At 42.0% G+C, this 23550-nt stretch overlaps 1 protein-coding gene across 2 annotated transcripts in view; it reads right to left on the bottom strand.

Moving 5' to 3' along the window:
• Window positions 1-63: 63 nt before the first annotated feature.
• The window catches only part of HERC3 (HECT and RLD domain containing E3 ubiquitin protein ligase 3), a 43177-nt gene continuing 19690 nt past the window's right edge, over window positions 64-23550 (bottom strand). The window contains exons 6-25 of one of the 2 annotated variants that reach the window (XM_042872209.1): window positions 23132-23223; window positions 21987-22117; window positions 21235-21395; window positions 20455-20531; window positions 19557-19681; window positions 18958-19017; window positions 17233-17344; window positions 15476-15665; window positions 13638-13801; window positions 13072-13185; window positions 12275-12298; window positions 12093-12182; window positions 10663-10833; window positions 9890-10033; window positions 8354-8520; window positions 7279-7345; window positions 5756-5838; window positions 2929-3112; window positions 2310-2412; window positions 64-1679 (exon numbers count right to left, since the gene is read on the bottom strand). In XM_042872209.1, coding sequence (XP_042728143.1) covers window positions 1471-1679; window positions 2310-2412; window positions 2929-3112; window positions 5756-5838; window positions 7279-7345; window positions 8354-8520; window positions 9890-10033; window positions 10663-10833; window positions 12093-12182; window positions 12275-12298; window positions 13072-13185; window positions 13638-13801; window positions 15476-15665; window positions 17233-17344; window positions 18958-19017; window positions 19557-19681; window positions 20455-20531; window positions 21235-21395; window positions 21987-22117; window positions 23132-23223 — 2468 coding nt within the window. In that variant the 3' untranslated portion in view covers window positions 64-1470. Of the gene's footprint in view, window positions 1680-2309; window positions 2413-2928; window positions 3113-5755; window positions 5839-7278; window positions 7346-8353; window positions 8521-9889; window positions 10034-10662; window positions 10834-12092; window positions 12183-12274; window positions 12299-13071; window positions 13186-13637; window positions 13802-15475; window positions 15666-17232; window positions 17345-18957; window positions 19018-19556; window positions 19682-20454; window positions 20532-21234; window positions 21396-21986; window positions 22118-23131; window positions 23224-23550 lie in introns of those variants that run through there. The other variant, XR_006179124.1, reaches the window with a different exon arrangement.

Raw genomic sequence — 23550 nt, 5'->3', positions numbered from 1 at the left:
TTCCTTCTTTCCTCACTCCTTTCCTTCCTTCCCTCCCTCCCTCTGAAAAAAACACCCATTATCAACATTTCATATGCTGCTTTATTTTTCTTCAATGCTGCATTACATTACCAGCGCTCCACTCCTCCCTTTGCCAAGACAAAACCTATAACCTTTTGTTACAAGGTGCAAAGTTCAATACTAGATATCGAACGTGGTGCATAAAGAATATGTCCTAAGAACAACTCAATTGCAAAACCTCAGGCTTAAAATGAGATTTACACCAATACCTTAAAAGTGGGGTAGTCATTTACTCAGCATTAATGGGATGGGGGCTCTCCAACCATACAGGATACAGTTCACGCTTTTGCCCGCTCATCTTTTATTGTACAGTTACTGTACATTACCACTGCAGTTCATAACAGATTGTCCTTCAGCCTTCCCCCCAGCACACGCCAAACAAAACAGATGCCACAGGCTCCACTCCAACCATAAGCTGCAGTAATAACACCAGCCTCTAATCAGAGAGATACTACGCCAACAGGAATCTGATGCTTCTTTCTTTTCCTCCGGCCTGATGACACTGGGGAGCCTGCACACATCCTCACACACGCAGAACTCCTCTGGAGAAAAGCAGCAGTGATAATCACTGCCAACTCTCCTTGTAATGAAGAACACATCTGATAGAATGGACACACTGGACTTGGCTCTGCCCCCCTGCCTAACATGGGGACAGAAGAACAACACAAGAGAGGCACAGTCCAAGAAACCTGTTGTTAACAGTACGGTTTGTCCATCCACAAGCCTTAACATAAAGGAATTCGATGATCCTTTAAGAAGATGTTGCTTGGGAACAAAGTTTGACACAGAAGAGGAATAACAAGCCAACCCTGCAACCAACACATCCTCCATGAGATAACTGGTGCAAAAAGACAGAGCACGTACCATAACTGACCTGGGGATAACAAGTGACACCTCAGCCCAGTACCATCTGCCAAAGACCAAAGAGCAGAGGGGATACGTTCACTCCACGTAAGCAAGAACCAGCTTGCATTTAAAAAAGGAAGGAAAAAAAGGGTTTGGGGAATCACAGCTTTTTTAAAAGGTGATGACTATTTCATCCTGAATTACCACCGTAGCCTACGTGCAAGGAACACCAAGTACATAAACTGATCTAAAATGAGGAATCAATGCGTGTGTAAGGGGCGATAAAAGCAAACTAGAGGGAGTTGCTGGTAGGGCACTGCTGTGAATCTGGAGGGGAAACAACAGAAAAGCTCACTGAACTGATTGTGTTCAGCAGATCAGAAAATTCAAAGCAATAGTCCCTGCCTGCTAAAGCCTCACAAAATACTGGCAGCATTAGGTTGAGACTTCATTCTCCAAATCTATTCTTATTATTTTTCCCCCAAAAATGCTCCGATCCTTTCACATACAAAAATAAACCCAAGCCCACCGTGTACCCAAGTGTCTGTGCCTCTCCCACACCAGTCAAGCTAAGCTGAAGCCCTCGTAGTGATCAATGGCTTGCACCAGCCGGGCACTGAGGATCTCCTTGCTGCTGTACTTGGGCAGGTCCAGGAGGTTGTAGCAGGTGTGTGCCACAGGCAGGTACTGCTCCCCGTTGGCGGTGGACTGGATGACAATGCGGAGGCTCGACATGCCATAGATGGGGATGCGGTCACTGCCCGTCAGAAACACTGGAAGCAGAGAGAAGGCAAGCTGGTCAGAGCAAGCGCCTCACTTTGAGGCTGGAGAAGACCTGTGGAGGTCATTTAGTCCGACACCATCTATTGCTTGAAGCAAAACACACAGGTGCACTTCTCAAGGCATTTCTCGAGGGCATTTCCTCTCAGCACACAACTCCCCTCCCACATGGAGACAGCCATCAGGAGAGGTGATAAACAACACCTTCTCACATCAACGTGGTCTCATTTTCCTACTCATTACATGTCAGCTTCTTTGGGTTATCACCCCCAAATTGCCCCATTTGTTCCTAATATGATTGTTGCAATGCCTACAGAAGAAGCAATCAGGTTACAAATAGGCACTGGGGGCTGCCATGATCTGCCACCTAGCAACATAATAGATGGATGGTGTACTTCCACTGCACACATGGCCCTGTGAACACTTCAACCACACAGTGGTTTTCAGGTTGGAGGGGGAAACGGGGACAAAGCAGATTATCTGATGAACACATAACTGAGGAGCTAACCATGCATGCCGGGTCACTCTCTGTTAATGCAATGCGCCACAACCCTGGAGCTCTGCACGCTCCCACCCAATTATTTTCTTTCAGCAAACAGCCTGCACCACTGCAAAATACTTACAGAGAAATTTCTTCTTCTTTTCCAAGGGAAATGCATGAAAGGTTTCCCAAAACATTCTCACGGTTGGGTGCGTCGCAGTGTAGTCTCCCTTATAGACAGCACTCTAATAGGAAAGCAAAAAGTTAGATCACTGCATCCAGCAATAGAAAGCAATAAAGCACTAATAGAAAGCAGAAACCAGCCCTGATCTCTTCTCTTGTCTGACATGGGATTGCTATTTGACAGTTAAGAAATGGAGCACAGGAAGTACCACGAGCCATAGCACGGCTCAAAGAAGGAAAGCAACAATTTCTGGACCCTCTGTCAGTGTTTTTGGTGGGTTTTCTTGCCCTTGTGTACTGGAGCGAGTTTTACTCTAAGTTTTGTCTCTTTCCTACAGTCTTAGCCGTCACACTGATAAAAACCAGACTGAAGTCCTTCTCCTCTTTTCTTTCTCGTCCCTAATTTCCTCTCTGAGCTGTATTTAGTAACAGGACAGTAAGACATCTCATGTGAATGACGGCAAGACGAACAAGGCACACAGAAAAGGACACTGTGGCTCACCACACCTCATGTCCCACTGTCCTCACCTTCCTGGTGCTTGTTAAAAATACAAAAGCAATGAGAAGGGAAGCTTTACCTCTTCCAGTTCCTCCCAGTTGTAGTTGCTGTTTCCAACTATCATGGCCCTGAGCTCTGTGGGCTGGAAGAGCTCCAGGACTTTCCCACCACACACTTTCAGGAAGCCAGTGGAGAAAGCTGTGTACCACTCGTGGATGGAGCAGTTGAAGATGTAATTTACATAGGCTTCAACAAATTTTTCCCTAGGACGTTGAGAGACAGAGAAAAGCATTTTCACATAAATGCCTGAGCAGCAGCACTGTGTGTTTTCCTGTTTTTGCCTGTAATGTGTCTTATAAAAATTTGTGTTCAGTAAGTTTGTCCTACCACCACCAAGCTCAATCATTGCAACGTGGACAAAGAATTAAGGCAGCAGGTAGCACCAAGTGTCTGCCTAACCTCTGAGAGAGGCTGCCACTTCCTGAACTGGGAGCCTGGCCAGGCATGCTGTGATTCTGCAGAGGCAGCTGCTCCAAACCCAGTCCCCACTGAGTCCAGACTGAGGAAATCCTGTTCTGAAAAGTCTCCATCTGAAACTACATGGCCCATTAACTTCCTCCTCAAATTACTTCTCTTACTACAGAACAAGAAAATAAACCTAGGAATTTCTTATTCAGCCTTCACACTCTGGTTAAATAAAAGTAGAATTTGTGCTTCTGGAATAGGCAGCAAAGAGAATGACTTCCCTCAGAATGACAGCACTGTTTTGCTTCAAAGGTTCCCAATAACAGCACTGAAATAAAAACAATATAAATATATACATATACATATAAATATATACAATAAAAACAGGATCTGAGTGCAACCCTAGAATTCTACTTTTGCAATGACCTGAAATATTTCCTGATGATATCATCTGACGACAAACTGGAACATGAAACTAGTCTCTATGGGTGGAGCAGCTGTTTCTGCCTGGCTTTTAAGAACTGCTCACACTCAGATGCAGACCAAGGAACCAAGCAGAGCCCAGTGTCTCAACTGTTGCAAAGAAGACCACAACTGGAAGAAGCACTATGACCTTCTGATGGAGGAATTCTCAGTGCATATGCTATGTAAAAGCAGCACAAGATGGGTAAGAAATTCAAAAAAGAAAACAAGGAAGCAGACTGTCAAATATGAAGACCTGGAAAAATACATTATACAGCAAAGGGGGATTTATTTTCCAGTGCATTTGTTTTGCTGTCATCTTGCCGACGGTCACCTGAGCATTAGGGAAACCCAGGCTGATTAAACACTTCACTGTTGCTTAATACCACTCTGGCAGTTACAGTCACAAACCATTTACCAAAACATTTTATGCTGTGATATCCAATATGAACTTCAAAAGAGAAGGGGAAAAAGCAAGCATTTCCTACTCAGTACTGTTCAGTCAAAGCAATCCTAAGGACCCTTCAGTTACCGGTGAACCTTGCTCAAAGAGAAGGGCAACATCCAAAGGCATCAACACAGCACGCTTCTGAGGCCAGCAGGGCAGCAATTTGGTCCCTGACCTCTAAACATAGCAACAGAGGAAGTCATTAAGCAGTAAGGTGGATGAATTGACAGCCATGTCTAGACTTGGATTTAGAGGTTAGCTTGAGTTCAAAACTCTGGCCATGACAAAGCAGCTGCATTGTGGAATGCATTAAGGTGGTGCAGCCACAGACCTGCCTTTCTTTCTAAGGATTTGCTCTTCTTCTTGTCCTTCCTCACTACACAGCTGAAGGAGTTAACCTGAATGTTCTTCCCAAACATTTGCTCTGAGCTAAAACCACTGATCCTTGCCCCAGGCCAGTGCAGCACACAGCAATAAAAATGCTATTATGCTTCTGAATGTACATGCCTACATAAACTAAAGACCAGCACTGGCATTTCCATCTTCATCGTCTCAAACTCACCCGTACTCATCTTGCTGCCCATCTTCCCTTTACAGGGAGACACATTTACAGTGCTCCATCTCTACTTGAGTTTCATATGGAGACAGCTACCTAGCAGTAAAACTGCAGTAAAGTAGCTAAAAAGTTAATACAGACAAAGCTTCTACAGCCACGGTTCTAGACACAATCAGAACCATTTTAAATAATCAGATTAATAGGAGATGACTTCATCTCCAGAATTGCCAGTAAGGTCTTCAGCAGTCCTTGCACAAACCCCCAACCATCCTGCTGACTGAAGACTGGATCACACTGTTTTGCCAGCAGAGAAAGAATTTGAATGCTGTTTCAAGTAATCAAGGCATCTGTAGAAATCCAATTACAGGATTATGAGAAGAAAATACTTTAGCAGCTGGAAAAAAAATCGAGGAGGGGTAAATGGTAACAGTACTTGCAGTAACTCTCAAGGTTTCAGCCAAATGCAAAGCAATTTATTTACATACAGCTGGGCCTTATGGCTCTGATCAGGGATGGTGGTCCTCTGTCAGGCATACATAAGGGAATGTTTTGTTTCCTGCTCCAGAATTAACAACACAAACAAGTTTGCCAGTCTCCGTTTTACTTCTTTCAGGTACAGCTCCTGTCCGTACCATTCATGGGGATGAACCTTCAAGGGCCAAAATCGTGTTGTGATTGCTATTTGCCACAAGAAAGCTGTGACAGGGCTCTACATTCATGTCTTTCATAGAGAAGATACCCATCCAAAAAGCTGTGGGACATTTCTCAGACACTGGTAGATGCAAACCTCACTCTGTATGTAAATGTCACTAGCACCCAGTAACTTTCTCAACAACCGGTTTTAGAATCTGTTCACAAATGACTTCTCAGTGACTTCTAATTCTCCCCCACATTTCATCTCAGCCAAATTTTCTGTGGCAGTGCATCTGACTTCATCACAAGTGTGAGCCCCTCCCCACATATCACCCCACTTACCTATTGTCCTTCTGCACCTGAATTTTGTCACCGTCTTCAATCAGGTTCTTGTGCTCTGTCACACCATAGCTCTCCCTGCAGATCTATATAAAATAGCAAAATTAATTTCACTACAAGTACTTCTCAGGCCATGTGCCTGCAGAAAGATACAGGGTTCTCTTTCACAGCTGACGAGTGGCATTTGAAGGGTGGGACAGAGAAGTGCGTATATGCTGAACACTTTTTCCATCCTGTTAATGTCACCACTTTCTACCATTTACATTTGCTGCAGAACTGATGTTTAGTCTAAAAGCAAGTTCAGAATGGAAAAAAGTTTTTCTTTAGGTCAACAAGAGACTGCGAACTATAAAAAGGATACTTAAATGAGGCCACATGCTTTGGCAATGAACAGAATTGCTTTTTATTACTGTTATTATCATAACAATGGAAGAACAGTAGATTAATTCATTTGCTCTCACTGCAAGACAACATGGCCACGGACAAACTGCTTCTCTTGTTTGGCCTACAGTGGCACCAGTACAAACATACCTGGGACATGCAAAATTATCACAATTATGGCTGCATTACTTCATCCTGAGTTGCAGCTCTGACCTGCTTGAGTTAAAGGCAGACTCCGGTCTGACTCAGGCAAGAGACAAGCCTGATTTAAGAAACTTTGTGTTCTCATTTAGGGAACAAGAAATTGACAGTGTGTAGCAAGGCTTCCTGCTACCTTGTTATTGCCCCAGGCTGGACCTGAACAGACAGCCAAGAGTCTGTATCATGCTCAAGATCAATCTACCACTCAGTCTGTTAGAGCAACAGGACTTCAAAGGCACTGAAACATGGAAGCCCTTAACCTGCCTGAGGGTAGCACGGGAAAACACCACTGGAGAACAATGATGCTGTATTTCTTCATGAGTATTGATATGTTTGCATATGAGGAAAGTCCTACCTGATACCTTAATGTACATGAAGATCTAACTCTTAATTCTAGGGAACCTCCACTGTGTAATAGAAATTATTGTCTCTAGGTTACTAGCTAGAAAAAATATATATATATTACTCTAGAAGCACAGGAAAGCTGAGTACCTCATTCCCCTAGAAAATATTTGTTTCTAAGCAGCCTAACCAAACGCAATCAATATAAATTTTACATATAAAAATATGATTATGACAGCAAGGAAAACTCTAAACTGTGTTAGCATTTCAAGCACTGGCCCAATGATTCCAAAGCCTCCATTTTCAAGGAGGATTTAGGAATCTAATTCTTACTCTGCTGTGTGAGAAGTCAGCCACTGGCATTATGTCACATGCCACGGTGACAACACAGCTACTCTGGAAACCACTCTATTTAACCTGCTTACTAGCTTAGTTTTCATTGCCATACACACAACAAGAGTTGACAACAAAGCATTTTAACATCTTAAGATTAACACAGGGTATTTGCTACGGGCATATTTTAGAACAAACACACAGTACACGTGAATGGGCTTCAACCATACTGAAACAATCACAGCACTTGTATGTTAAATATATCTTACTGTAAAGTTCAAGCAGAACGTCTCCTCTATATCTTCCCCAGGATAATCTAAAAGCTGCTGAAGACTCCTATATGTGAGTGGGGGAAAGAAGTAAGAAAGAAAAACATATTCAAAAAGCCATACATTTAAAAAGAAAAAGAAAATTGGCAAAAATAAAAAGCATCATACAGCTGGGCAATATGATTGCAAGAAAGAGGACCTCTGTGTCACCTGAAAAGGTAAGAAATATGCTTCAAGGGAGAAGATGCTTTGCTAGAAACATGACAGGCTCTAGTCCACACAAAGTATCCACGTGGTCCATGCCTACCCAGTACATGGATACTCTGTAGTCATCCTGGCCTCACACAGAGCTACATTTCTAGTTTTCAAGGGCTGCTAGATATTTATGCCTAGACATAAAGAAGGTCCGAGGGATAGGAAGAAAACAGGGTAGTGGAAATTTGGAGATATTCTCCTATCACTCAAGTCCTTTTGCTGTCTTCCTGACATTTTACTTAATTCTAGTAAAATACAACTGCAGCTTTGTGCTGGTAAACCAGACAGTGACTCAAGAGACAGGAGACAGCAGTCGCACAGCAGTGGGACATTAACCTGTCAAAGAAAACCAATATCCTCACGCAATTAGGTAGAAAAGATTAAACGAAGATTTTAGAAAAAGCCATTTCTTCACTCAGTTCAGCCCCCTTTCTTGGGGATCTGCTCATGGGAGCAGGTCAGAGTTATGTTGGTTCAGGGCCAAGCCCAAGCCTGGCTTGAGGAAAAAAGCTGAGGCTAGGATCTGGGATCATGCATGTAACTGGGCTACAGAGCAGCAGTGCTTTGGCTGTGCTGATATTGAGCTTTCTGGGGCTAGCAAGGTGGCTACAGAGGTTATTACCCAAGCAGATCTGACAGCCCAGGGGAGAGAAGGCTTATATGACATTCACCACAGCAGTCTGCTGGTCTCACAGCGCCCCAAAAATAATTAGTCACTCAGAAGGACCAGGAGATGATGTGCTGAGCAGCTGGTACCATTTCTCAATCTCAGATGGATGGTTTCCCTTCCCAGACAGGCTGCAAATTCAGTGTTTCGTACCTTCCTTCTGTAGGGGACAGCTCCTTCAAATCCTCTAGGCATGGCTTCACATTCAAGAGCTTTTTGTACAGAGCCAAGGGAAAGTGAAGGTCTACCACTGTGAAGTTGTATATTGCAAGACCGCATATGATGCCAATCAAGTGAAACCAGTTGTGTTCTACAAAACACTTCAAAACCACACAGAGAAATCCTGATGAGATGCAATGTTTCTGGCACGATGCATTGCACTCTTACCCCATGCATGAAGAAGACAGCCCCTGCTATCTCAACTGGGACAAAAACAGAGTGTCTGGTCCCAGTCTGGTTGTGAATTCCTCAATCCTAGCCTTGCAGGAGTGTGGCACAGAATGAAGCTTCAGAAACAGAGTCCTATTACTTCTGTAAACCTCTACGTTTAGATGTTATCAGAGAATCATAGAATGGCCTGGGTTGAAAAGGACCACGACGATCATCCAGTTTCAACCCCCCTGCTATATGCAGGGTTGCCAGCCACCAGGCCAGGCTGCCCAGAATCACGTCCAGCCATTAACAAAGCTTCACTGTTTGCCACCTATGTACTGCAAGAAAATCTGTTAGCACTTCTCTCCCTGTCACTCACTCTAGCTTCTATTAAAAGGCTTATGCATAACCACAGTGCCACCCAGGCAAACACAGGCAGCTGTTGGTGCACAGGGTTTCATTCCTTCATGTATTTACTCTCACGCTGCTAGCTCAGCCCAGGCTCATTGCCTGGATTTGCTAAACGTTGTAAATACATGATTCAGATATTTTCAGTGATCACGTTGTCATTACTCTTAAGTGTCAAAAGATTTGTTATTTTTACAGCTTTAACACGAAGAGTAATTGCTCTGTAATACTGTCACAAGTTACAAAAGGCACCATGTCATTTCCTTCCTTCAACAACGTGATTAATCCATTAAAAGAACCCCCCACCACGGCAAGTGTACCTCACTGATAACACTGATAACATCACTTTCCAACTCATGACATAACTAGGAAGGTGAAGAAAAAGGATATAAACAATCACTTCCAGCTACCTGAGAGGTTGAGAACTTCCTATCTTTCCCAAACCAACCAGTGCTCACTACAGCACTGTTACTTTTTAAGAGTTTCCTCACACAGATCATTACAAAGCTTTGAACCTGAAGGTGACAGTGATGCATGAACAAGTGGATTGATTGCAATTACGTGAACAGCAACGGAAGTACTGAATTTTAATGCCAGTATGACCTAAACCTCTGGTTGTATAAAACAGCACATGATTATCACATTCATGCTATTTGAGAATTCTATTAACTGTCATCTGATACTTAATACAAGCTTTATTGTGGGATAGGAATAAAGAGCCAGTTCCTTAACAGGCATAATCAAAGGCAATGGGCCTATACTAATTTACATGGGCTGAAAATAAAGGTCACATTATGTGGGTGGAAAATAGGAGGAAAATCATTTCTTTCCCATCGTTTGCCACTAGCTTCATTATCATTTGAAGCAGTACATTATTTCAACCTGTGTGCACAGAGGACAAGGGCTCACCGTATCTGAAAACCACAGCAGGTTTGACTCTGGGTAGTAAGTGAACATGCCATAGATGGGGTTGAGGAGTTCTTTCAGCAACAGGAGGAAAAATTCCTTTGTCACCCCTCCAGCATCAACAGCTTCCTCACCATCGAAGATGACCTGCAAAAAAGAAGGTCAGTAACAAGGGTGCAGAGCTGAGACAGAATGAATCAGACACCCTTCCAACTGAAAGCCATGCAAAGCAACTTGCCTGACATGCCCCACCTCGCTACAGTCCTGGAGCCAATTTCAAGCACTCGGCTTGCAGGGAAGGACACAGAGCACAGAGTGGCAAATCTGATAATCATATAAACTTTAACTTCTTATGTTTCTCCTGTTAGATAGCAATCTAATCATAATCACCTGCCTCCTCAGCAACAGAAGCAGCATGACAGCAGTTACTGAACCTTGCAGCAACCGCTCAGAGATAAAAGACACTTTATTGTAAGTGCCCTGCTCCCACGGAATGGCAAAACAGACAACATATCATATCACAGACATTACTTCCCTCCTGCCCCTCACCTAGATGAGTCACCAGGAAAAGAGAGCAAACCCTCTAACTGGCTTCCTGTGAACTGATTACTGCCAAAAGACTCTCGGAGTCAGAGAGGAGAAAGATCCAGCTCCTCCACTGAAGACATGTATCCCTGCCTTTTACTGCTATGGCAGGACATTGCTGAAGTGGTAATGCAAAGGGCAGAAAGGCTATGGAAATGTCAGCTGCATGAGAAGGTTTAAGGAAAACTCACCTTAAGGGGCTTTTTCAAATCAATGTCTGAATGGATACTCAGCTCTCTTAGAGCATCACCCACTAAATTACTCCTGCGAACATGAAGTACCAGGAAAGGGCTTCTGGCCAGCAGAGGCTCCAGGGTGAGAAGCATAAAGACATTTTGCAAATTTGCACCATTTATTGCCACCTGTAAACAAGAAAGGCATGAGAAACAGCTGGAAGGAAAACAGATATATGCCTGATGTTCCTTTCTTCCTTCCAGGGTATGAGGATTGTGTGACCACTGTACAAGTCTGTGTGCATGTGTGCCTGCTCGTACCCTCATTTTCCACACCCACACCTTTTGAGATCAACAATTCACAAATTTAAGAAAGAGACATTAAGCAGAGATATTAAATTCCTGAACACCTTCTGACATTAGTGACAGGCAGGTGGACGAAAAAGACTTTCATTAAGCTCCTCCTGAGTCATGAAATAGTGTGAACACAATTTTGATAAGGTATCATACAGTCTGCAAAGCAAAACTGTGTTACTAACACACAAGATGAAAATATACCAAGGAATTCACTGCATACAATTGAAAGCTCTCATTTATACAGATTTTCTGGTGTCAGTTAAGACACAAAGTCCAGTCAAAGGTTTGACTACCCACAGAGTATTCATTCTTGTTCTTTGTCTGTCGTAAGCAACAAATTCATGCAGTAAATGCACTTAAAAACTCAAATGACCTTGAGACAGAAATCCATTGGAAAGCAAACTTCCATTCCAGCACTCACAGAAGTACTGTTTTTTGGTTTCTAAGTGGTTGTCTTCATAAAGATTCTGTCTCTCAGGACAATACAACTGTTGCCAGCCTGCTGTTCTGCCAAGACAAAGCAGATCCCCTCCTCACAGCAGTGTGCTGCTGACAGTTTGGGGAGCTGGAAATACACAGAAGAAAGCGGCAAAATAAGAGCATCAGAAGCTGACTCCTGCTGCTCAGTGAGTGCGGGCCAAGCTTACATATAGAACCAGAAGTCAGATTTTAACTCTCAAGTTCTGACAACCACCATTCCTCTGCTAGGCAGAAGATGCAAAAAGATGCCCACTAAACCTGAAAGCCATTCTATTCTTCCATCCTTCCAGCTCCTGTTAGAGAGAACTCACCTTAATTCATATGCTTGGACTCTCATAAATACATTAGGCTTCCTTCTCTATATAGTTTAGACTTCCACTATTTGCACAACTGGCAATTCTGATGTTACCAAACTTCCCGGAGTTCAAAAAACCTAAGCACTTTGTCTGCCCTGGGCAAACAGCTTCTCCAACTGTTCTGCTCTCCTGTACCATGGAAACAATAAAACGAGGTACAAAGTAACTCCCAGTGAACTCCTTTCCTCGCAGGCACCAATGCAAAAGACAGGAAAAAAGCAATAGGGCAGGAAAAGGGGAAGAGAGAATGATTACCTGCATCTGCAGTTCTGCATCTGTCTGTAACATCTTGGTCTTAGCCTGAGCATCAAAGATGAAAGGATAAGAACAGAGAGTCACAGCATCCTGTAAGTCAAACAGACAGACAAATCTGTACCCACTTACAGCTTCTACAAGCACTTTTTTCAAATAAAGAGTCATAAAAACAATTTTCTTACCTGCATGATAGATGGTCTTACTTTCTGTGAAAGAGAAAAAAAAAAAAAGGAGAAAGAAATGAAAATCTTTTTCTCTGTAGACTGTCGTGCATTTCTTGGGATGGACTAGTTCAAAGGTGACCCAAAGGGAATTTTTCTCCCACAAGCCAATCTCTTCCTCCTGAAGAAAAGCATGGGAATTTCCTTCTCAAGGAAACAAACACTTCTAATTCAAAACTCTCATACCAAACATTACTGAGAGGACTAACTGGCACAGAAGTCCATTAGCCTGAGAGAGGTGAAACTTACCTTATGAAGAAAAACAAACCAAAAAAAGCAACCCTCAAGGCAGAGAACACATGAAACAGAAGAGAATGTAAGGCCACAACACAACAGTGTAAGACCAGTCTTGCAATGCAAATTACTCTTCTAATTAGCCTTAGATACATTTTAAACTGTTACTGTTACATCAAACTAGGTCACTATTTTATTGTTCTGCTCAATAAAAGCAAGCACACAGCTGCACTATGTACAGGATGGAAGGTGAGAGAGAGGGAACACAGCACTCACAACATTTAGAAGGTACATACAAACACGTACACTAATATTTGCTGCAGTCCCATTCTACTCTTGCAGCATCTCTGGGTGGATTTATTTGTTTGTTTTCTCAAATCAGGGATTTCTTTTCTTGTTATAATTAAATAATGTTACTGCTCCTCCAGTGAATACATTACACCCTCTAATAAGAGGATATTGAAAACATAGATCTCTTTCATGAGAGACACAAATGTGGACAGAGTACATGTGAAAGCTCTTACCATTCCAGCCTGATGTAAGAACCACATGAGGTAGTCCTCTTGAATATCCACCAAGCTGGAAATCTCAGGGATATAAAACTTATCATATTCTATATGTTTAACTTTCTGATTTACCTAGGGAAAAAGCAGAGTGTTTTTTAAATACGGATGCATTCAGCATTTTTCTTACAACAGGCAGTTGTGCTTTCACAAAATCAAATACAGCAGGTTGCAACAAACAGGCTCTAGAAAATTGAGAAACTTCTTTTTATTTTAGCTCTTCTTTCTCCTTATGCAGATGAAAGAGCACAAATACAGTGGGAGCAGAAGTGCAGCAGGGCATCTGTATCACAGCAGTGCATGCTGTCTTGTGGCTCGGCACCAACATTTACGGTCAATTTTTCCCAGCGTTTGAGTCACAACTGAGCAACCTTCCAGTACAGTGAATTCAGAATAACCAGTCACATCCTCACTGTTGTGGAGTTTCAATGAACAAAGAGACAGCGAACACACCAGCGCTGCTCCCCAACTGGCAAAGAGCAGACAAGACTGAATCATCTTGAGCCAACACACACACCCAGGCTTACCTTGTGGAGTTTCTCCAAAAGCCTGAGAGCAGCTGTAATGTAGCTACTGAACAAGACTGGGATCAACAATGTCTTTCTTCCACTGAGGAGGTAAACCACTGCACCTTTATAGAGATCCACTAGCCTGAGGAAATATCTTGGACACACTTGAGACCACCAGTTATCTGAAAAGAAGAGGAACATCAAAATAAATCTGGAACTGGATGCTCCTTACATGAAAGTGAAAAGAGGGGAGCTAAAGCTGAAAATAGAGGAACACATCAAAAACTTCCGTAGTTCCTTCCTGACTGTTGGATTAGAAAAGCAAGCAGAGGAAGGGGCAGACACCAGAAGCTGAACAGCTTTCTAATTTTGACCCTTCCATTATCAACCATATCAGTCACCATCCAGCCCCAAGCCATGATCAATGCACAAGCCTGACCTCAAGATTTTCCAGTTACTTCAAGTATCTTCTGTTCAAGACTGTGGGATCTTGCAGACAAGTCACTGTCCCTTTACAGTGATAAGAAAGTAGTTCTCTGGTCAGTTTTCCATCAGTACCACCTACTTTTATAGCAAGAGGCAGAGGGTGTCTCTTGGCACAGCTGCACTAAACATCCCTCTATTTTAATAAGCCGAATTACTTCTCGCTAACTTTCCTCCAAAGAGACCCTGCCTATCAGGGAACCAATCCACCTGCAAAGTACATCACATCTACTGTTAGAAACAAGCACTGGCTTATCCTCTGAAGTGTCAGCACAACAAATGTGTGCCACAGAAAGAGAATCTTTTACACTTCTTTACGCTAGCAATCGCAGTGGACAAGGAACTCTAAGCGGAGGAGGAAATCTGCTTTCACATCCTCTTTGAATAAAATAAATAAATACAATAATAAACCACTAAACCTCAAAAAAAATTCACCAGAGCAATGCTTCTGGAGGCCTGAATATATTACACAGCATTTTATACACATGAGCATTAGTATAAGATAATCTTAAGAAACAGAATAGAATAGCAAAGAGCTAATATCTTTGCAAACATGAGCAGCAATTTTGAGCAGCTTATCTTCTCAGCATTGTGCTGATTATGAAATAACGTTAGCAGACATAAAATTCAGATGCAGGACATGAGCTGTTGTGTTTCGGTTGACCAAAGACCAAACAACAGGTTTTTCTGCACTTCACATGGGCTAAATTAACTTTATGCTAGCAGTGTTTTCATTCATTTACCTTACACAAAAAATATATTTGGATGGGGACATATCTGATTAAATTTAAGAGAGTAATTTCACTTAATCTTCATGACATGAAAACTCTGTGTTCACACAGAGGCTTGAAAATTTCTCTGGAATTGAGTCTCTGAATGCAGGTAAATTAGATAAGTTAAATTAGAATAACTTTCTTAGTAAGTGTTCTTCGAAATATTTTACCCCTATCTTAAAACAATGCTTAACTTGAATCTGCTTCCTCATTTATTATCCACAGCACTGTAAAATTATAGGTTTTATATTACTGTAACTATCTAGCTTCCCATATTTTACCTTCATGGCAGAGTATTCATTCCAATGTATCTGATGTTTAGAATTCAAACGTTATGTTTAAAATTATTTTACATGAAAGCACAGGTTTCTGGGAGGAGGATTCCTTGTGTGCTTTTGGCTTCTAGCTGCTTTTTAGAGGCAGCTGCTTCCTGACACCACACCACAAGTCATACTCAACTGTCGTTATCACTGCAGCCGTGGTTAACAAAGCCTCCAAAATCAAATCAACATAGAAGTGTGACTGAAAAATCAAAATACAGTAATTTGTATCCTCACTGGATGGTGAGAGCAACACGCATCTGAAATGGTGGCCTCTTACCAAGAACTTTGCTAGGATTGGTGTCCAAGCGCAGAATAGCCATTGCCAGAGGAAGTGTTAATGTGATATAATACTTTGAATCTTGGAAGGGTGGGAATTCAGGGAGAATCAGATAGATCCTCATTGCCTCAACATCTGGTGGTGAGCTGGACAACTGAGGAATCAAAAAGCTTTCAAAGCTCTTCAGTATCTATAAGGAAAAAAGACAAAATGAGGCAACTTGCCCTGGATGATGGAGCTCCTACAACGCAAATGATGTGTAAACAGAGCACAAAGAGCATAAGTAGACTTAGCTTTTGCTTCCGATCCCTTGAAGCACTCCACAGGACACAACTAAACTCATTTATTCCAAATGCACAGATGTTTGGGTAGGTTTTTCCAGGGGTGTCTAGGTTTGTTAACCCCTCTTGCTGAAGGTCACATCCCTTCTTTGGAAGCCCAGTCAATTAATTTATCATTCAGCACTGCTGAAATAGTTGTTTATATGCATAAAAGCACAGCAGAACGGTCACCAAACCTTACAGATAAAGCTCTCCAGAAATAATTCTGTCTGAAGCAGACAGGTAAGATGTAAAATTTCACCTGCTGCAGTTCAAGTCTGACAAAATGTCACACAACACCTTCCTATCAGTGTCCCTTTCTGATGCCTATAATACACAGACATTCAACGTACCACAGGTCGGTGTACAAAGATCCCACTGTGCCTAAAACAAGGACTGCAGAGTCCAGAGTCCACAGGGCTACTCAACACATTGAGTTATTTCTGCTGAGGGGGAGTCGGGGAGGTTGAAAACAATGATTAGATATGACCAGTGAACAAACAGCAAAAGTGAAATTAAGAAATTCTGAAAAGCTATGGAGTACAGCAGATTGGATGAACTGAAGAGACATCTTACATACTCAGTTCTAAAATGTTACTTTAAGTTTCTTAAGTTACTTTAAGCTTTTTACCTCTACTAATTTTTGGCACACACTAAAATATCTGTTTCAGGCCAGAACCCTTATAATGAGGCCTTTCTCAATTTCCTCCTGAGGAAATAGCAGCATTAAAAGAGCAATTGGGATGGATTTTAGCAGCAAAATCATAGCATAATACTTGCTGCGACTTACTAGCTCAGCTAACAAGTGTAACTTCATTATTTCATCAGAAAAGACTCCATTAGGTAAGAACCACTGTTACTCTCTGATCTTCAAGGTCCCATAAAGTTCACTGAAGACAGTGACATAGTTCAGGAGCCACTGAACCTATTATTGCTAAGTCCTAACTTGGCTGTCAGAAGACTTGAGAAAAGCCGAAGATCATACCCAGAACAAAAACAAACAAGAAAAAAACTGTAAAAATTAGGGCTTAAAATATGGAGAACACACACTATTTTCTCACACATCTCTGCATTCACAAGAAAAATATTCCGAGTTAGAATGAACAACCTGGAAGTACTCAGCTGCTGACTCACCAGAAGTGAGAACATAGTCATTATATACAAGCATAACACACACAGACTTGATTTCAGGAGTCATTTCAACCATTAATTAGACGCCACGAAACAAAACTTTTTAAAAACAAGTTCTTGAGGCAGATTTTGAGAACAAAATCCATTTGGGCTGGTGGAGACAGATTCACTGATACCATGATGGATCCAGCCTGTAGATTTGAAATACAAATGTTCCCCCAAAACTGTGCTGTTTCCTGCATGTTACAGAGGGACAAAGCTTTTAATTCCCCCTAGGAACATCCAAAAACCCATGAAGTATAATACCTGGTCTAGGAGAATTGAATGTTGTGAGTTCATCAGCTTCTCGAACAGAACTCTAGTGGAGTTCAAATCAATCCCTGGGATCTTTGGACTGGTCTTAAAATGTTCATCAATTCTACAAAAAAAAAAAAAGAGATGGCAGACATAAATTCAAGGAAGAGAAAACATTACCTGCGTATTGGCTTTATCTGACAGCAAGTGATGAAGGACTGACCCCCAAGGAATTAATCAGACTAGAAGCAAAGCAGATTTTCACATCTTCTTGCTAAGGACAAGATGCACAATTCTCCCTTCAGAACTCCTCTGGGCCTTGTTCAGATTTAGGATTCTTACAGACAAAGCTTATCAAACACTTTGATATAACTTCACAGATGCCAGTAAAAATAAAAAGATAACTGCTACAATTCCACTGACCTTGTGTACGACACTATATCCCTAGGAATGTGTTTCATCAGACACGCTGTGAAGGAAACAGTACCTATCAAACATGGGATGCATTTGTCAGGTTTCTGGTGCAGCTGCAATGAGAAGTTAATCATAGACTGCTGGAGTAGTTATCTCCATAACAACATGAGCACCAGGCTGGAAATAGCTCCTCAGAGTCACACTGCTGTACAAGCAGCTTCAGTAGTAGTACTGCAGCACGCCCAGTCATACAGACACAGAAATGCTGCTTCTCTACTCAGCCCTGTGTGCCATAGAGCTGTACTGCAAACTAAATGGCATTTGGGCACTGAAGGCATCAAATTGATCATTCATTTGGTCACAGACCTGTACAGGTAAAGTCTGCACTAGTCAAGGCATCATTAAGGTGGAAAGAGAACTGCACTGAGGTGAACAAATCACACACTCTACTCCTTTCCAAGGAGCCCTGACACTATTTGCAGTGACTCAAATACTCAAATTGGAGACCTTACAATTTAATCCAACATGACACAACTCTTCTTCTACAGCCACATGTTGCCTTCTTGCAACACTACAGAAGAAGCCATTGTACCAGCTGAAAAAATGCAAGAATAATGAGTAGCTTGTTTTCTTTTTTGAGCTGCTCTTGGAAAAGATTACTCAAAAGATTATTCAGAGTAACTAAGTCATCTTCACCTAGTTACAGGTCATTTACTCATCACATCACCATAAAAATTCCTCCTCCACCTCATCTCATGCTGTTACCTCCCCAGCATTTACAGACACAGACAACACAGTCCTCCCCAACCCGCAGCCTTTGACTCAGCTATGCATATTACATCCTTGTCACCACCTATTGTTAGTTACACCCATTTGAAACTCCTGCCTTCGCAAGCAAAAGCACAAAATTTCCCACAGCTGATGTCCCCTAAAAGGAAAGTGCTTCCATGCTGGCCTGCACGTATTTTTCAAGAGCAGCCTGTGCTGACGTACAATTCCACAATCAGTAGCCTTCCCCAGCTAGCTCAGCTGGGTGTAAGACTACTCCAATATCTGGCATTAATAATCTCCTTTAATACCATATTACTATTCCTCTTTTAAAGTTCATATTCATTTCATAAGGAAAAATAACAAGCATGCCACTTACTCACCATGCACTTTCTTAGACCCAACTCTGACCACCTACCTCTTTAGTAGGCACTCTTTGCCCAATCTCCTGTTTGATCAGAACAATTAAAGCCCATTGCAACAGGCGAGTGACAAAAAGAGATTCCAGTCTGCCTCAAGGGAAAGCTACAGTTCTTGACTCTGTTTTTCACTTACTTCTTCTCCAAGAAGCTTCCATTCCAGCAGGCAGCCGAGGACAGTATCTGAACAACGTTACTGTTTGCAGCAAGAAGACAAAAGAAAACAGGGAGAGAAGGTATAAACAAATGTCCAAGCAAATTTCTTCAGACATCTTTCCTTCATTCTATGGGAAACAATGCCAAGAACACCCCACTACTCAAAGGCAGAGGTTAAGGGGCTCACTCAGTATCATGTCACACTCCTCTTTGAAAAGAGGGATGTTAGCAATGTCTCCTCTCCACCTACTCTTCACTTCTCACGGCAGGCGGGGAAGAATTTAAACAGTCTTCTTGCTGTTTTTCATGAACTCTAAGAACATAATGAAGAACAACTTCATAATCAATTTCCCACCCACTATTTGCAATATTGTGAGGCAGCCTTAAATTCCTCTGGTTTTGCTAGGAAGCTCTAACCTGGTATCCTTGTGATTGGCACTTGTTCTCCCCTTGGATATTGTCAAGAAACACACACTTGAAAGGGCTGCTGAATTTCAAGTGAAAACATGGCACGGAAGCCAACAAAATTATTTAAATAAAACTTCCAACAAAAGGCTTGTCCAGTGCCACAATACCTACTTGACAGAATTAGAACTGTTCTTTTCTAAAAGCTTTTGCCTCCAGACATCTATAGTTTCATCATTTATTAAACAGGTGTAACGTGTTTCATTTATGGTCCGGAAATCATCAGCAGGCAAGGAATTCTGTGAGAAGATACAGATTTCAGCAAAGACAAGGCTTGTACAACAACTCCTTCTCATTAAAAATTTCTGCTTTTTATACACAACTGATAGCTTTCTGGGTATGGTCTCTGAACAGGTTTGATTAGGAATCTGCTCCATTACTAATAAGTCCAAAAGGAAAAGCATGGAAAGGAATGGAAAAAGCCAAGATCATCACCAAATACATTTTAGAAAAGAGGAAAAGTCAAAAGCGAAAGAAAGTATAATTTCAAATTCCGTTGCATATAAACAAAGGTTTAATAGATTTATTCTACAGCTACATCTATTCCTCAAATGTGTATGTCAAATGCTTACTGAAAAAAAATAAGATGATAGAAGCAGAAAAACTGCTCACTATCCAGCTGATCTGATAATATCCCATCCCAATGTGTATTCCACTTCCTTACACTCTCATCATGTGAACCTCACTCTCTCAGGAGTAAAGCAGTCTATTACTTCCCATGTGCCAAGGAAGTAATTCCCCTCCCTGATGAAAAAACTGATATCAGTGTCTTCCCAATCACTCTTTGACATGACTCAAAAGGAAGACACCTAAAAAAGTTGTAAATTCCTGTACTGTTGTAAATAAGTGTTGTCCTTGATAAGGTTTGTAAGGTAGAATGGACTCCAAAACACCACCTCATTTTCAGGAGATTAGTAAAAACAAAACAAAACAAAACGCAAAGGTGTGATCTGAGGGCTGGGGCAGGAAAACAGATTTGAGAAAATACGAGAAGATACTTGATTTGGTTTACCTCATATTTGGAACAAAGCACAAATGTTTGGTCTCCTCCAGAGAAGATATGTTTAACAATGTGATATTTACAGGCATCTGTTGAGGAAAGAAATGCAGTTGCATTAGAGGATGATTAATCCTTCTTTGCCTTTCCCCCCCACATTTGCACCTCCACTGTCTCGTGCTTTACACTACAAGGAACACCTGGCTCCTTGAGGGCCAGGCTGAAATGAGAAAGTACTGAAACACTTGAGCACTTGAAACAGCCAGAAACTGCAGCATAGGAAGTTCTGCACAAATGTGCACAAGAACTTCTTTACAGTGAGGTGACTGAGCACTGGAACAGGCTGCCCAGGGAGGTGGTGGAGTCTCCTTCTCTGGAGATGTTCAAGACCTGCCTGGATGCCTACCTGTGCGACCTGCTGTAGGGAACCTGCTTTGGCAGGGGGGTTGGACTCGATGATCTCAGGAGGTCCCTTCCAACCCCTACAATTCTGTGATTCTGTGATTCTTTGTTTGAGGACACAGGAGCTGGCAGTAGGGGAAATCTGTAATTTCTAAATAGCAGTGAGGTTGCTATATAGGTGAGAAACCAAAGCCCTCAGAAATCAGTATTAAAACAGTGCTCAAGATCACCAAGTGTTGAGCTCTGCCATGATAAGACAGGGCACACAGATTAACAGAGAGCAGAGGTCACTCAGTACACTTACAGTGTAATGTCAAGGTGGTTTTAGATCAACATGGGTGAGATGAAGTGACTTACGCCCATCTGCTACTTCAAATCACTCATAATACATACCAGGTTTCCCTGAGAGTTGCCCATTGTGAGCTGCCCAGTGACCCTTCACCGGAGAGGGACACTTAACGTTGCAAGTGTGCCCAGTTCCGAGCTGGCCTCTTGTTCCACAGCCAAATGCATAGATCATTCCTGAAGAAGGCACAAAGGCTAAAGTGTGATGTCTGTAAAAGAGATGGGTACAAAGTTTGGGCCATGTTTAATAATTAAAAGAAAAAAAAAAAAAAGAAAAAAAAAAGACCTAAAATTAATTCTCACTTCCCCCAGGCCAGAAGCTGGCGCAAAGCACCAGTGCTCAGCTTTTGCCACTTGATGGCACCACTTTATAGGATGGAAGTTTTTTCAGGTGGAAGTGACTAAGAGCAGCCTGCACTAGCTGGCTCATGTCAGGATAACAGACTGAATTAGCTTAGTCATTTGCTAAGCCTGCATGTGTAAAAGGCAAGAACATAACACTTATGTTACTAACTTCTCTCCTCCTGAAATATGCTAGAATCTTGTGACCAAAAGGGGTTGCAGCCCCAGAGTCTGTCTTGACCATTAAAACGGAAAGGTGTCACATGCCTGGGGCGCAAGAAACAGCCTCAATTAAAAACCAATCTCCAATAGAAGGACTTAAAATTTTCCAGGGAAATAAAATTAACTTAATTTTGACATACATGATGCAAAAGCAAGACTATTCCTTCTATTTACAAGACTCAGCGTCAGCATTAACCTCCACTGAAGGAAAATTTTTGACTGCACACAGTACTCACCTGCCACAAGCAATCTGGGATACTTCACTGCCCATCAGCTCAAGAACTCTTCGGGGGTTCACTTCATCATTCATGGAATCATGTCCCAGTTGCCCACAGGAACCTGCACCGAACGTGAACACCCCTCCACTCTGTTAGCAAACCAAACAGCATATTCTCCATTTAGGACCCATATCCCAGCAGCATCTCTTTGACTCCAGCTTCACTACGAGCTCAAGCTTAAGCAGAGATTACTGGGGATTCCAAAGGATTAAGAAAATAAACTTGTGTTCTGCTAATGCAGACACCAAACATCTACCTTGCCATTCATCAGTGTCAAAATTATCTCCAGGTATACCTACAGAAGACAAGCTTCTCCCCACCATTACTAGATGAGCCTGAATCTCAGTAGGTTTAAATGTGGCTCAACAGCACCCATTTCCACTATACTATACATCCACCTCCGTCAGCTGCTGTTCAAATAGACTGTGACCTTTTTCCTTGAATGAGAATCACACTCTGGTGTTGTACAGTAGCTTTCCCACAGGAACCTCAAGATCAGCTCTTTCAGACTCAGTTTCAGTACAACAGAGAAAATTAAGGCACCAACCCAGGAAGCTTCACACCTACAAGTGGCTGGGGTGAGGCAAGAACTAAACACTGATCTTCCCAATGCTAGTCCTATTCTCTGTCTACTAAACTACACACTACTTGGAAACAGCAGTAGATTTGGAATCGAAAGCCTCTTGTAAATGCTGTGAGTGACTGGCAGCTCTCTGTTTGATAGCCCATTCTGTCTGACTTGCCTTTTATTCCGAGGCACGGTAACTTTGTCTTCCAACACACCATTATGTTATCATCCCTTTGGATATTTGTTTCTTTTTTTTTTTTTTTTCTGCACAAAGCTCTTATCTTTAAGAGATTCACCTGAGTTTTACTCAGGCTGTCACGGATTACTAACATCTTCATTTTAAAAACAGCACTGGTTCATGTTGGCAGTGAATCTCAGAATAAATTATTAGACTATTTTCCACTTTGTCTGTTTTCCAGGAGTCAGATAAAATAAGGAACTTCGGTTTGTTCTTTTCCATCATTTCCTAGGAAAATAATGTGAAACCTTCAGGCAAGACAGCAGCAAGGGTTCCCAGCTTTTGGAACTTCTTTACCTTTGTTAGAACTGCTGTGTGTTCCTCTCCACAGCTGATATAAACAACCTTCTGAGACCGCAATAGCTTCACATGGCAAGGGGATTCTCGGTCTGCGTGGAACAAAATAAAGGAACTGTTTCATAAATACAGTCCTAAATGCCTGAGAAAACCACTGGCAGTCTGATTTTTAGACATATTCCACAACTTGGGTCACAATGAAAGTTTTAACAAACACTGGAAAAAAAAGCAGATCCTTAATTACTCCGCTGTTGCTTTCCGTTCCGTTTTTAACAGATTTGCTCTGGTTCAAGAAAAGTGGGATAAAGTGAGGACACAAACTCTCATATAAACTCCACCTGCACTTACAGTGTGGCACTAATGACTAGTGTAGCCGAGCTACACCCATCCTCAGCCTCATGCTCCATTTCAACCCTCTG

The sequence above is a fragment of the Lagopus leucura genome, unplaced genomic scaffold, assembly GCF_019238085.1.
Source record: "Lagopus leucura isolate 7727_CA_CO unplaced genomic scaffold, USGS_WTPT01 Super-Scaffold_100004, whole genome shotgun sequence".
Taxonomy (NCBI): Eukaryota; Metazoa; Chordata; class Aves; order Galliformes; family Phasianidae; genus Lagopus; species Lagopus leucura.
The sequence above is the reverse complement of the archived record's forward strand: the minus strand, read 5'-3'. Positions and strand labels throughout refer to the sequence as shown.